General features: G+C 39.3%; 2 protein-coding genes across 3 annotated transcripts; one reads left to right on the forward strand and one right to left on the reverse strand.

Annotated features, from left to right (window-relative positions):
* Positions 1-944: 944 nt before the first annotated feature.
* LOC111448442 (pentatricopeptide repeat-containing protein At2g17033) lies at positions 945-8528 on the forward strand. 2 transcript variants are annotated; one of them, XM_023088035.1, is made up of 3 exons: positions 945-1337; positions 1545-2600; positions 8441-8528. In XM_023088035.1, exons 1-3 carry the CDS (start codon positions 1017-1019, stop codon positions 8453-8455), a joined length of 1392 nt encoding a protein of 463 aa, XP_022943803.1. In that variant the 5' UTR covers positions 945-1016; the 3' UTR covers positions 8456-8528. The 2 variants fall into 2 exon arrangements, with proteins under 2 accessions (XP_022943803.1, XP_022943804.1); XM_023088036.1 differs by having other exon boundaries at positions 1152-1337; positions 1556-2600.
* On the reverse strand, positions 8245-12208 carry LOC111448441 (mechanosensitive ion channel protein 6-like). The gene is made up of 5 exons (XM_023088033.1): positions 9994-12208; positions 9480-9603; positions 9089-9382; positions 8806-9008; positions 8245-8718 (listed from the first exon to the last, which is right to left on the reverse strand). The coding sequence occupies exons 1-5, from the start codon at positions 11898-11900 to the stop codon at positions 8430-8432; spliced, it is 2817 nt and encodes a 938-aa protein (XP_022943801.1). The 5' UTR covers positions 11901-12208; the 3' UTR covers positions 8245-8429.
* Between the last annotated feature and the right edge of the window lie 2623 nt (positions 12209-14831).

Raw genomic sequence — 14831 nt, forward strand, 5'->3', positions numbered from 1 at the left:
AGCTCGAAACAGAGAGAGAAATACAGACCTTAGAATAGAACTTACATTGCCCAAGAATTTGGATGAGACATTGGAGTTTATGGCTGTGTGAACTGTGAAGGCTTTGCTTCTTTTAGTTTTTATATTCTATTACTTAAGAAATGAGTACAATGATAATTGAGGGACTTTGAGACATTCGCTTCCGCCACACCGGACTACGTACATGTTAGGGTGTTAGTGGATATTGTCCTCTTTGGGCTTTCCCTGGCTTCTCATCAAGGCTTTCAAATGCGTCTGCTAGGGAAGATTTCCACACTATTATAAATGGTGGTTTATTCTCCTCCTCAACTAATGTGAGTTTTCCCTTTTGTGCTTCCCCTCAAGACTTTAAAACGCGTCTGCTAAGTGAAGGTTTCCACACCCTTATAAATGGGCCGTTACAAACCACTATTGATAAGGGGGTGGAAACCTTCCCCTAGCATACACGTTTTAAAGTCTTGAGGGGAAGCTCGAAAAGGAAAGCGCAAAGAGAACAATATCTGCTAGCGGTGGATCTGGCCGTTACAAAGGGACTTCGGAACATTGGCTTCCGCCAACAGTGGACTGTTAAGGATTGCATCCCGCACATGTTTACATTGTAGCCTGCAACTGATTCAGCTTCCGCTTCAGGGAGATCAAATGACTTTGTTAGTTGTTGTTCTGATCGAGCACTCTCTAAAGAAGACTGGCTTTTGGCCCATTCGTGAAAGCTTGTAAAGTTAGACGGTGAAACTTCTGTTAGATGAACATGACTCTCCCACTGGTATGATATTGTCCACTTTGAGCATCTCATGACTTAGTTTTGAAATTCCCAAAAAGCCTCGACAATGAGGAGAATACTCTTTTATCATAAACTCATGATCATTACTCTTTTATGATAAACTCAGGATCATTCGGAAATTAGGCCGTGGAACTTTCATCAACCATTAGTTAACTACTTGAACTGACCTAGTGGAGGGGTATCTGATTTTGCAGATGCGATTTACTTTTGGCGCCTAATGGAGCTCCGCTTTTGCCCGCCGCCGTACGTGATTGGGGATAGCGTTCGACTCTTCTCAAAGGCACCTAAACGCTACGACGGCTTCTGCAGTTACCATTTCCGGCCAAATCTGCAGGTCAAATGTGCTACACTCACCAAACAAAGTCACCGATTCCTCTCTACTTTGGCCACAACCGCCGCCGCCGGCGACCATTCAGCTACCAATCGTTTGATTCGGAAGTTTGTTGCGAGTTCTCCGAAATCTATTACTCTCAATGTCCTCTCCGATATCCTTTCCTCTCGCACGGCTCAACCTGGACTCTGCTCTGTTGCTCTCACCGTAAGTAGCGTTTTCTTTTTCTTTTCCCCCTCATTATCGCATCATTCTGCGAGAAGATCGAGATGAAAATTATATTTCCAGGTCTTAGATTTAGGTTTCCTTCTCGTCTACGTAATGGTAAAGTTGAGAACTATTGCGAAATTTGGTCCTTGATCTCTTCTGATTCTCTCGTTAAACTGTTCTATCAATTTCCTTATGTTCCTACAGTTATATTCCAGAATTACTGAGACGTCCTGGTTCACATGGAATTCCAAGCTAGTTGCTGACCTTGTTGCCTTCCTCGATAAAAATGGACAGATTGTTGACTCGGAAACCCTAATTTCCGAGGCAATTTCGAAATTAGGGATTCAAGAAAGAAAGCTTGTAAACTTCTACTGTCAGCTGGTTGAATCTCAATCCAAACACGGTTCAGAAAGAGGATTTGGTATCGCATATGCTTGTCTTCTTGAGCTTCTTTATAAGTCGTCCTCGATTTATGTGAAACGTCGAGCTTATGAATCAATGGTTACTGGTTTGTGCTCCATGAAAAGGCCTCAGGAAGCTGAGAGTTTGGTAAAAGAAATGAAAGCCAAAGGATTTGCTCCTGCTGCATTTGAATACAGGTCCATTATTTACGCATATGGAACATTGGGGTTGTTTGAAGATATGAAGAGGAGTTTGGAAGAGATGAAGAACGATGATATTGCTTTAGACACAGTTTGTTCTAACATGGTGCTTTCATCATATGGAGTTCATAATAAGCTTGCAGATATGGTTCTATGGCTTCAAATAATGAAAACTTCTGCTCTTCCTTTCTCGGTTCGAACGTACAATTCTGTCTTGAATTCATGTCCGAAGATTACGTCGATGCTACAAGACAAGAGCGACGATCTTCCAGTTTTGATTGAAGACTTGATCACGGTTCTGGACGGGGACGAGGCTTTGTTGGTTGAAGAGTTGGTTGGTTCATCTGTTTTGAAAGAAGTAATGGTGTGGGATGCAATGGAGATGAAGTTGGATTTGCATGGAGCACATGTTGGTGCAGCTTATGTGATCATTTTGGAGTGGATGAAGGAGATGAGACTGAAGTTTGAGGATGAGAGCTGTGTGATTCCAGCACAAGTTACAGTGATTTGTGGATCTGGAAACCATAGTATTGTTAGAGGAGAGTCTCCTGTAAAAGCTCTAATTAGAGAGATTATGTTTCGGACACAAAGTCCGCTGAGAATTGATCGCAAGAACACTGGTTGCTTTGTCGCCAAAGGAAAAGCGGTAAAGAATTGGGTATGTTTGAGGTGAATATAGAGAGATGTTGTCTTCTTTGGACTTTTTCTTTTGGGTTTTCCATCAAAGTTTCTAAAACGCGCTAGGAAGAGGTTTCACACTCTCATATAGAAGGTAGGAAGAGGTTGTTGAACACAACTCACTGTGGGAAACACTCGCTCTCTTTATTAAGACCAATCGAGAAGAGAATACAAGACACTCTGTAGAATACTTCTGCTTTTTATTGTTTTTAGATTTCTTGGATGAATAACCTAGGTAGGGTGGGGGTATTTATACTAAGAGTAAACAATCTATATTTAACCAATCTAAATCTAGACCTAACCGATTTGAATCTAGACCTAACAAATTGAATCTTTCTCCTAAAATATCTACATCTCTTTCTCCTAAAATCTCTAATAAATATACTGGGCTCGTACAATTAGGCTTGACTCTATTGGGCTAGTACAATTATTGGGCTTGACTCTATTGGGCTAGTGATGATATTTCAACACTCCCCCTCAGCACTAGTCCTCATTCGCTGCATCATGTTGAGCTGACAGCGAAAGCTCTCATGTTTGCTAGTATTCAACCCTTTTGTAAACAAGTCTGCCACTTGGTCATCTGTCTTGATCTGCTGCATCTCAATTTCTTCCTTTAGGACCTTCTCTCTAATGAAATGGTAGTGCACCTCCACATGCTTTGTTCTAGCATGAAACACTGGATTTTCTGCAAGGCGAATCGCAGATTGGTTGTCGCAAAGAAGTGATATTGGATAGTCAATTTTCTGGTGCAAATCTTCCATCAAGAGTTTTAGCCATGTACTTTCCTGGGCTGCTCCAGCCGCTGCTCTATACTCTGCTTCTGTAGTTGATAATGATACTGTTGGTTGTCTCTTGCTACACCAAGAAATTGTTCCCGAACCAAACTTGAACACATACCCAGTGGTTGACCTCCGAGTATCGTGGTCTCCTGCATAGTCAGCATCACAGTATCCAACTAGCTTGCAGTCTTTGCTTCTTTTGTACAAAAGACCATAGTCGATTGTACCTTTGATATATCTCAAGATCCGTCGAGCTGCATCCAGATGAGGCTTCTTTGGACTTTGCATGTATCGACTCATAACCCCAACTGCATAAGAGATATCAGGTCGAGTTAAAGTTAGGTAGATAAGACTACCTACTAGTTGTCGGTACGTTGTTTCATCGTTCAACTCTTTGCCTTCATGTGCACAAATCTTGGCATTTATCTCCATCGGTGTTGAAACTTGCTTGCACTCTAACATGTTGAACTTCTGAAGCATGTCTCTGGTATACTTTTGTTGGCAGAGAAACAGTCCTTCATCTGTGCGATCAACTTCTAGGCCTAAGAAGTGTTTAAGCTCTCCTAGCTCTTTCATCTGAAAGCGTATTGATAAATTTTCTCTTGTTTGATAAATTTCTCTTTCATCGTCCCCGGTGATAATCAAATCGTCCACGTAGACCAACACAATTGTCAAATTTCCTTCTCTTTCTTTGATGAATAGGCTTGAGTCTGCATGCGCAACTGAATAACCACTTTGGGTAAGAAATTCAGCAATCTTACCATACCAAGCTCTCGGTGCTTGTTTCAGTCCATAAAGAGCTTTTCTAAGCTTGCATACATAATTAGGATTAGCTGCACTCTCAAATCCCTTTGGTTGGTTCATATAAATCTCCCTGTCTAGCTCTCCGTGCAAGAAGGCATTCTTCACATCCATTTGCCACAGTTTCCAATCTTTACTTGCTGCGAGTGCTAGCAGAACTCGTACGGTAGTAATCTTTGCCACTGGACTGAATGTTTCATCATAATCTAGTCCATATTGTTGAGAAAATCCTCGAGCCACGAGTCGAGCCTTGTATCTCTCGATTGATCCATCCGGTCGACGCTTTATTTTATAGACCCACTTGCAAGAGACGGGTTTGATATCTCCTAGTCTTGGCACTAGTTCCCAAGTTTGATTATGCTCCAAGGCTATAATTTCTTCCTCCATCGCTTTCTGCCAAACCGAGTTTTGTGATGCTTCTTCATATGTCTCTGGTTCGTAAACTCTATCTTCTACAATAGCTGCATTTGCATACTTAGGATTTGGCCTTCGGATTCTATTTGATCGCCTAAGTTGTTGATGTGTTGTTTCATTTTTATCAGATTCGCTTGATTGAGTCACCTCCTGCTTGTCAATATCAATGTCGCTTGGATTTTCAGATGCATCGACATTTGATTGAATTTGTGTAGTTTGCTCCCCCAGCTTCTGTTGTAGAATTTCTTCAATGTTTGAATCTGATAAGACTTTCTTCTCCGAGGACCACCATGTAGATGCTTCATCAAAAACTACATCTCTTGATGTATAGTATTTTCCACTTGTTGGATCACAGCACCTCCATCCTTTTCTTTGATTGTCGTATCCAACAAATACACACTTGACTGCTTTCTTGTCAAACTTGCTACGTAGATGGTCAGGCACAAATACATAGCAAACACAGCCAAATACTCGGAAGTAACTAATTGTAGGTTTCATATCCCATAGTATCTCAAATGGTGAGACGAACCCTAGCTTTGGTTGAGGAAGCTTGTTGATCACATGGGCAGCAGTTCGCATAGCTTCAGCCCAAAATCTTCCTGGAACGTTCTTTGCGTGTAACATGCTTCGACAGGTTTCTGCAAGGTGTCGATTCTTTCTTTCTGCTACACCATTTTGTTGTGGCGTGTTGGCACATGTAAATTGACGTCGTATCCCACACTCGTGTAAATATTGATCGAACTCATCTGACGTGTATTCTCCGCCATTGTCTGAACGTAGACAACGAATCTTCGCTCCTACTTCTCCTTCGACCATCATCTTGAATTCTTGAAACTTTGAGAACGTGTCAGACTTTTCTTTCATAAAGAAAATCCACACATATCTTGAGTAGTCGTCAATAAATGTCACCATATACCGCATTCCGCTGATCGATGCTTGTTTGACTGGGCCGAACAAATCAGAGTGAACTAACTCTAATGGTTTCTTTGCTTTGAAACTTGACTCTTTGTATGGTAATTGATGAGCTTTACCATACTGACATCCAGCGCAGACAACGTCTGTTTTGACTTCCAGTTGTGGTAGACCTTTGAGCATAGATTTCTCCATAATCAGCTTCAACTTATGGTAGCTAATATGTCCCAATCTTGCATGCCATAGATCTGTCGTCTCATTCTTCCGGGTCTTGTCAACATAGGCAGACTCTGCAGATAGAACGTAGACAGACTCCACTCTTCGTCCTTCTATCGTCGGCTTTCCTATTATCTTAACATCTTGATAAACTTTTACATCTTCTGGCCCAAACAAGACATAGCTTCCTGATGTTGTTAGTTGTGACACTGACAACAAGTTCTTCTTTATACCCGGTACATGATAAACATTATGTAGCGACACTGTATCAGACTTATTGCCAGGCATGATTTGAACATCCTGAATCAACGATCCAGTCATTCTCATAGTTGATATGGTCTTCCATTGTCGCCATGAGTGCTAGCTCGTCTTCTTCTATGGGACATAGTACCTCTGCATCCCATTCATCTTCTATCTTCTTTTTGGATATTGCCACATTGTTTTCAATGGACTTTTTCCTGGACCAACAATCTCTAGACATATGGCCCTTTTTCCCGCAGTTATAGCAAATACCACCAAATCTCGTTCTTTGAAAACTCTTGTTGTCGTTCTTCTGAGCTCTCTCAGGTTGTGCAATCCCTTGGTGGCTTCTTCTTTTGTCACCATTGTATCCACGTCTGGTAGACGGCCTATTATTGCTCTGACTTTCACTCGTGTAGAGTGCTTCTTCACCCTTCAATGTGAAGCCTCCCATTTGTTTAGCCATGGCTTCTTGGCTGGCTAACAAATTTTCGAACTCTACCAGTGATGGTTGAGTGGGCCATCCTTGTACAGCAGCAATGAAGCTTCGATATTCTGGTCGCAATCCGTGGATTATAATCCTCTTCATTCGAGATTCTACAATGGCGGACTTTGGGTCTAGTTCAGTAATCTCCCGACAGATCGATTTGACCTTGTGGAAGTACTGAGCAATCGTCATATCACGTTGTGAAATTGACAACAACTCATTCTCCAGAAGTTGTAGCCTCGTATCATTCTTCTTTGAGAACAACATCACGAATGTGTCCCATGCTTCTTTCGGTGTCTTGTCATCCCAAATATGTTCTAACATCTCTTCTCCGATGGTGGTCTTCAAGGCAAACATTGCTTTGCCTGCTTTGATTCTCCATTTGCGCAAGGCGTCGTTAGAATCCTCCTCTGGCGGCGTAGTTTCACACCCGCCAACGATCTCCCAAAGATCCTGTCCTTGTAAATAGGACATCATGCATGTTGCCCACGTGTTGTAGTTGTTGTTGTTGAGTTTCTTAATTCCTCCAACGATTTGGAAATCACTCATCGTGTTGGCCATACCTCAGTAATACCAAACAAGTTCTTTTGACACAAGACTTGCAGAGTCACAGACTTCTCACGACACAAAAGAAACTCACTCACCACTAATCTCAAGAAATCGTTTCTGATGTGGAAGATCAGGCAGAGCTGCAACCACAGAGCATACTAAGGATTCCAAGAGATCAGATAACCTACACTAACCTCGCTCTGATACCAAATGTTGAACACAACTCACTGTGGGAAACACTCGCTCTCTTTATTAAGACCAATCGAGAAGAGAATACAAGACACTCTGTAGAATACTTCTGCTTTTTATTGTTTTTAGATTTCTTGGATGAATAACCTAGGTAGGGTGGGGGTATTTATACTAAGAGTAAACAATCTATATTTAACCAATCTAAATCTAGACCTAACCGATTTGAATCTAGACCTAACAAATTGAATCTTTCTCCTAAAATATCTACATCTCTTTCTCCTAAAATCTCTAATAAATATACTGGGCTCGTACAATTATTTGGCTTGACTCTATTGGGCTAGTGATGATATTTCAACAGAGGTTTCCGAGGTTTCCACACCCTTGTAAAGAATGCTTCTTTTTCCTTCTCAACCGATGTGGGATCTCATAATCCACTCGGGAGAGATTTCCACACCCTTATAAACAATGTTTCGTTCTCCTAACCAACCAATGTGGGATCTCACAATCCACCCCCTTCGAGGCCCACCATTTTCGCGGGCACTCGTTCCCTTCTCCAATCGATGTGGGGCCCCCCAATCCAGTCCCTTCGGGGCCTAGTGTCCTTGCTAGCACACTGTCTCATGTCCACCCCCTTCGGTCCTCAGCACCTCGTAGGTACATCGTCATCCTCATTGGCACTCATTCCCTTCTCCCATCAATGTGAGACCCCTCAATCCACTCACTTTGGAGCCCAGCGTCCTTGCTGGCACACCGTCTCATGTCCACACCTCCCTTTGGGGCTTAAACTCCTCGTTAGTACATTGCCCAGTGTTTGGCTTTGATATCATTTGTAACCGAACAAACCCATCGCTGGCAAATATTGTCCTCTTTGAGCTTTCCCTTTTGGATTTTCTCTCAAAGATTTTAAAACGTGTCTACTAGGGAGAAGTTTCCACACGCTTATAAAGAATGTTTCATTCTACTCCTCAACTGTGTGGATCTCGCAGCATATATATTCCGAAACATATTAAAGTGATAGGAAGAACAGATTCTCACTGTAAGATATAAAGATCAATAAGACATTTTACATGAGCTAATCAACTCAATAACAACACACACATACGACAGCATATTATCTTGATTTAGTAACAGGAACCAGAAAAATGAAATGGGAATGCAACTAAACAAATCCCTTTTTAGTCGAAGGTCTCATATTGTGAGTTGATTTCCTTGTCTACCTCACTCAACTTGCAGTGGCTCCCCAAGTAGCTGGAAGCCTAGTAGAGTTCACTGGAGGCAAGGAACAGACGTTGATATTGAGCGGTAGGAGACGATATTGCAGGTCAAGCTCTTGGAAAATTTTAACCAGTTCTTCAACCAAAAAGGCTCTCCTAGTCCACCTCTCTCCCATGTCTTGATGGTTCATTCTGTGAGTAAGCCATATTGCTATCCTCATTCTATTCAATTCTTCTACATCCTTTAGGATAATCAATGGCGCAGGACACCAGTGCTCCTTCTTGCCTTCAATGTAACTGCAGAGACAAAGCAAAATTAGAGAGGTCAGGAAATGAGGGGCTGTCTGCATTTTTAATGAACTGTGTTATCGTTTCTCCACATACCTTAGTATTCTCTGTCTCATGATAGCAATTTTCTCAGGTGGAGTAGATATGTGAAGACAGAATTCTACGGCGTCACCCATGTCGGGACTGCGGTAGTAGTTGTGGATGGCCTTAGTTGCGAGAACGCTGTTCGGAAATATGATCTTCTGGTTGTCGAATCGTAGAAAAACGGTCGTCAAAATGTTCATTTCTTCAACAATCATCTGAAATACAAGGATATGCAGTTTAGGACAAAGAGTATCAGATGGGAATGAATGTAATATTACTTGGAGAAGACGGTTACCTGCACGCCATCGATTTCACATCGGTCTCCAACATCGAATGGATGCATCACAAATAAGAAGATGATTGCTTCAAAAACAGTCTTGCAAGTATTTCCAAATACAAATGCGACTAGTACAAGCTGAGAGGTTACAAATAGGAGAAACTTGCTGGTGGCTATACCCAGAATCAGTAGCCAAATTACCAGAATAATAACAGAAACTAAAATATTCACCATGCGGTGAAGTTTGTTCACAGCTGTTTTGGTATCGTTCAGTGTCAAAGCTAGTGCCCTCCGTTCTCTAAAGGCATTGACCTGGAACAATTTGATGCGTAATATCATTAGAGCAAGATATTAAACATGTCGAATGAGAACACTAATGTACTTAGATTTTGATAAAGATAGCCCTTACCACCCAGTTTTTCAAGGATGATTTGCTTATTTTCCTACTCTCAGATGCTCCTTCAAATAGACTCATGGTTTTTGAAGCTTCATCTTCTACCATGAAACGCATCAAGTCCTCTAGGTAGATATATCTAACAGAAGGGGGAAAAGCTGATGAGAAATCAAGATCGAATTACATGTAAAAACACAATAGGAGATGTATTAGCAGCATCAGGGCAGCTTGGTTGGCCAACTTGTAGCATGGATCAAATTAATAGTATAAGCAAGTAAGATGGGTTGGTTTCAAACTAAGTCCAAATTGATGGTGAATCCTTAATGGGAGACGCCGTTTCAAGTGAATATTCTTTCAATAGACATTAATGCAATTTCCTTGACCATCCTCTTGATGGGCATCTTTTCTCATGATCTTTAGAAAAAGCATTGAAGTTCCTTAAAAATTCCTTCACGAGAAAGTAAAAAGGGGGCAGGTTGTATGAACTGCAAAAAGCATTTAAAGCACTTTCATGGTGTGTAGCACTTACTTGGAACCCTGCGAAGCCACGTTCTGAAAAATCCTCTTAGCAGCAACTTTTGCCTCATACTCACTCTTGATCTGGGTAGTTGATTCATCCTCATGAGCTGAATCCTTTATCTGTTCATCCAAAGTTGAAAGCGCCCCATGTCGGACAATGTTCATCAACCGCTTCATATTCCAAGCAGACACATTCTTAGGACTAAGCCTATGCAAGTGATCAATAGTTATACCCTCATCCCCTTTCTTGGATAGCGCCCGAGAAAGCTTGGCACTCCTTCCACGGGGACTTTTCTGTAGCCCTCCACTCCCTATTACCCTTCCACCCTCTGGACTTGAAAAGGCAGATGCCCTTAGATCAGGAGGAATAGTGGCCCCTGCGTTCTGTAACTTAATAACCTCTTCTGCAAGCTTCACTTCTTCTTCCTTGTTCTTTTGAATCTCTATCAATGGCGGCCCTGACAGTGTCTCGATCACATATTGGTTATACAATGCATCCTGAATCCTATCGAAATATGTACTCACATGGAAAGAAGACGCCAGAACCTTCACTATCAGCGTTTTCACCAGCCAAACCAAAGTGCTTACCAGCAGACATATCAGGACTTTGGTCACATATTCAAGGGCATCGCTCTTCACTTCTCTTTGAACTTTGTCATCAAACAGAAAGTTCCAAGCAATTAAAACCAGACCCAACCAAAGACAATTCTGGACTGCCTTTCTGACTCCATAAACGAAGTATAGAACCCTCTTACGCAGCAGAAAGCTTCTCTCGATGAAGAACACGATTATCCTAATACCCCAACCAGAAAACAGCCTTCCACATATCAGAACTAGAATCATAACCTCCCATTTCCATAATTCAAGCTTCCATAGCTTCTTTCTCCTCCAGTAACGGATTGTTAGAGTGCAAATCAATGCCGCGATTATCAGAATCAAACTCGCCCATTGTAACATAGTCAGAACACCGAGATTGGCCTTCTTGTACTCATCAGGAAGATCCTCTTCCAAGAATGGATCATCGTCTTCCTCATCCAAGGCTTTTGACAATAAACCAGAGCGGATTTGCCCTGATTTTGGTACACGCCCTGACCTCCTGTCCTGGTGTTCGGGCGGGTCCAGTAATCTGGACTTAGTTTTAGTCTTGAGCAAGCTAGATTTCCGCTGGAACGATACATTCCTCTCGAACGATGAATTAGATGTGCAACTCACAACCTCAGCAGCACCGTCATCATGACCATTGCCATGCGGTCGATGGTCACGCAGCGGCGGGTGCTGTACTCTATGTTCTTCATCGACCGGCGAGTCTCTATGTCGTCTTCGCAGCGAATCGCTTTCGGAAATCTCTGAAATAGACTCGAACGAGACCTTCAACTCTTTCGAACTCCGTCGCATCGGAGATTCCGCCACAGTAGGCAGAGTCTTATCCTGTGGTAGTTCCAGCATTTCCATATCCATATCCAAACACATCTCTCCCGACGCCTTCTGCTTATGCAGAAACTGTCCAATAAGCTTGGATGGCGGATCTTCCACATCCTTCCTCTGTTGCCTAAACTCAAAATCCTCACCCTTACCACCATCGCCATTACTACCTTCACCATTATTCCGTCTACTATCACTATCATTCCAGAAATCATAGCTCGACTCCCGCCAAATCCTCCCACTGGAGTTCACCGACTCCACAGCTCTCGCAGATGCATTACTCGAAGCATCGGCTTCATCGACCTTGACAATGACCTCCTTCCGGTCAGATGCATCGGACACCGCCATAAACGACTGTTTCTGGTGAAGATTATTCGGCTCCTGATCTGAAAGAATCGGAAGCTGTTCTTGATCTTGAGTAGAATCTGTTCCAGAAAGCTTCCTCACATACTTATAAGAGCCGTGGGATTTGAATGCCTTAAGAGAGAAATCCATCCACCGAAGATTTCCAACAATTAAATAGCAGTGATACTACGCAAATGTTGCGGAGGAGAAAGTGGAATCAGAGATGAAAAGGTATTATAAAAATGAAGGAATGGCGTTGAGAGTTGAAAATTCGATCAGTGGGGAAAGGTTGTTGACGCGTGTACCGTTTCCGCCATTAAATAAAGAGCTTCTTCTTCTTCAGACGTTTCTAGGAGAAGAGAGAGAAAGAAGAGAGAGAGAATTTGCTCTGCCTGCAACAGACTCGAATGTGGCGCCGGAAAAGAGACAGACAGAGGCGACAGAATAATTTACATAAATAATTTTTTTTTTTTTAAATTAGTTTGAATATTTTAAACCCTAAACCATTTAAATAAAGAAGGAAATTTTCTTTTTCAATATTTTATAACGGAATATTACATTATTGCCAGTGATGATTGTACTTTCCAAATATGAGGCCAAGGGTAAAAAAGGTATTTGACTAACAAAATTCATCACAACTTTTAGAATATGTTTGAATTATCCTTGATTTTTAAAATTTTTTATTTTAATTTTAAAATTGCAAAAATGCCCTTCAAATTTTTTCAATTAAAATGATGAATGAAAATTATTTATTCATATAAATGGATGAGTAAAAAATAATTTTGTGAATAATACTGTCGTTGAAATTAAGTCATTAGTGATATTATTTGTGATTTCTAATTTTTAAGATTATTTCACGTCAATTTATCTCATTTATTTTAATATCTTTTAAATAGTTTTAAAATTGAAGGACTAAAATAAAATATTTAAAAATGTTAGATGCATAATTAAATATATATTAATTTGCGTTTATCTTCCAACGTTAAACCTTCCATCTTTTATATTTTAACTTTGGTGCATTTTCTCATTTAAAACCTTCCATTTTTTAAGTTAGTCAAATGCAGGAATTCGCGTCTATGATTAAAAATTAATAAAGTAAAAAATAAATAATAAGGATAGAGTGTCTTGTTATTTCCGAATTATCATTTTTTATTTACGCCATTTTTAATTTTGTATTCATGTACTCGACCATGATTTTGATAATTTACACTAAAAAATTTAAATTTGAATAAAAACAATAGAAGAAAAATACTAATTTTCGACATAAAATTCTAAAAATTTTGTCGCATTAAATTAAAATTAAGTTTAATTTAAATGGATTAATAATTTAATTTTTTTCTTTTCCTAAGGTGGTGTGATATAAATTCATTTTACCATTAAATGAAAAATATGATTGAGCATAATTACTTCTAACAGCTCCATTCAAATATGGCAAAGATTTGTCTCAGTGCTTCCAAATCTAAATTACTTTTTATAATTACAAATATATATATATATAGAAGAAAATCACTTAACAATTAAGTAACCATTCATTAATGTAATATATATTTTTTGGTAATTTTAGTGATAATTAACGTATAATCTCACATTCCTTAATTATTAAACACGAGAAAAAAAAATCAAACATTCAACACGCTTTAAAATTATTAATTTTTAAAGGGTATAGATAGAAAAAATAATTTTTAAAAAAAATTATTTGATACACGCTCTAATTATCCATGAGCTCACGACTCACCATAGACAAATTACGAGACTTGTGTCTCCTCGATTTATGACAACGAGATATTTTGATGTCACCCTACTAGATTAATGTATATCGACATAAAAAATTATTTAAAATAATGTCTTTTCCACATTTATATTGAAAACTCTATCAAATTATACGGTTGCTTTAACGTTAATTATTAAGTTAATTATCTTCCACGAATCGTACATAAGTTGGTTGTAGTACATTATTTTATTTTTTACAGTTTTATTTTATTATTTTATAGAATTTTTTTAAAGAGAAAAAGATATATAATATCATAATTTTTTTGTGGTCCAATAATTACTAAAACAATAATTTCAATAATTAACAAGCTATTAAAAAAATATATCGTTAATTAAATTACATTTTTCGCATCTTGAAAAAACATAACAAAACCCGAAAATAAATTCCATAATTAACTACGCGTAATTTATAATTTTATTTCCGGAAAAAAAAAATATACATAATTTTACGTTTAAAAAATATTGGAAAGTCCGCTTACGTAAGAAAGAGGGTATTTTAGGAATTATGGGAAACTTCGAGCGGCTTCAGACGATTACGTGTCGAAATTTTATAGGTCATCTTAAAGAACACGGTACACGTGGCAGGTGGTAATCCCCTGCTTTTAGTCGTGCGGAACACGAGGCCAGTGCAGAGAATCTGAATCGTCGGATGAAGTAGCAGGCAACGTGTCGAGATCACATGGGGGGACATGAAGGTGAATGTCATTTTCAGTCAAAGTTGACTATATGGGTGAGAAAGTTACGCCGCGGGCCGTTAAAGGAAAGAAAAACGGACCAATGGAAAAGTGACAGTTAATAATTAATAATAATTAATAAAAAAAAAAAGGGTGACAGTCCATGCACACAACCTAATAAAAACAAATGGAAATAGATTTTTTAAAATAAAATAAAAAAATAAAATAAAAAGGGGGAAAAGACAAAAAAGGACAGTGAGGTCTGAGAAGAATGGGAAAATGGAATGTCTGAATTGGACAGCAAAATCCTCAAGAGACCAAACCAATATTTAGGAAAATTCAATGAGATTTGGTCTTTTTTTTAATTAGTTAAAAATATTTTTAGACGATAATTATTTGGTTTTTTATTTTTGTAAATTAAGCTCTAAATATTATTTTCACGATCTTTTTATTTTAAAATTTAGTTTTGGTGATAAGATACGAGAGGAAGCTCTATACCAAATAATAAGAAAAGAATCTAATATTTCAAGACAAGAACACTTGTTTGAGATTTGAATCACTACACGAACAAGATGATCATGTTAAGTTTAAATGATTCTAAACATGCCATCTAAACTAAAAAAAAAAAAAAAAAAAA

The sequence above is a fragment of the Cucurbita moschata genome, unplaced genomic scaffold (assembly GCF_002738365.1).
Source record: "Cucurbita moschata cultivar Rifu unplaced genomic scaffold, Cmos_1.0 Cmo_Scf00010, whole genome shotgun sequence".
Classification (NCBI taxonomy): domain Eukaryota; kingdom Viridiplantae; phylum Streptophyta; class Magnoliopsida; order Cucurbitales; family Cucurbitaceae; genus Cucurbita; species Cucurbita moschata.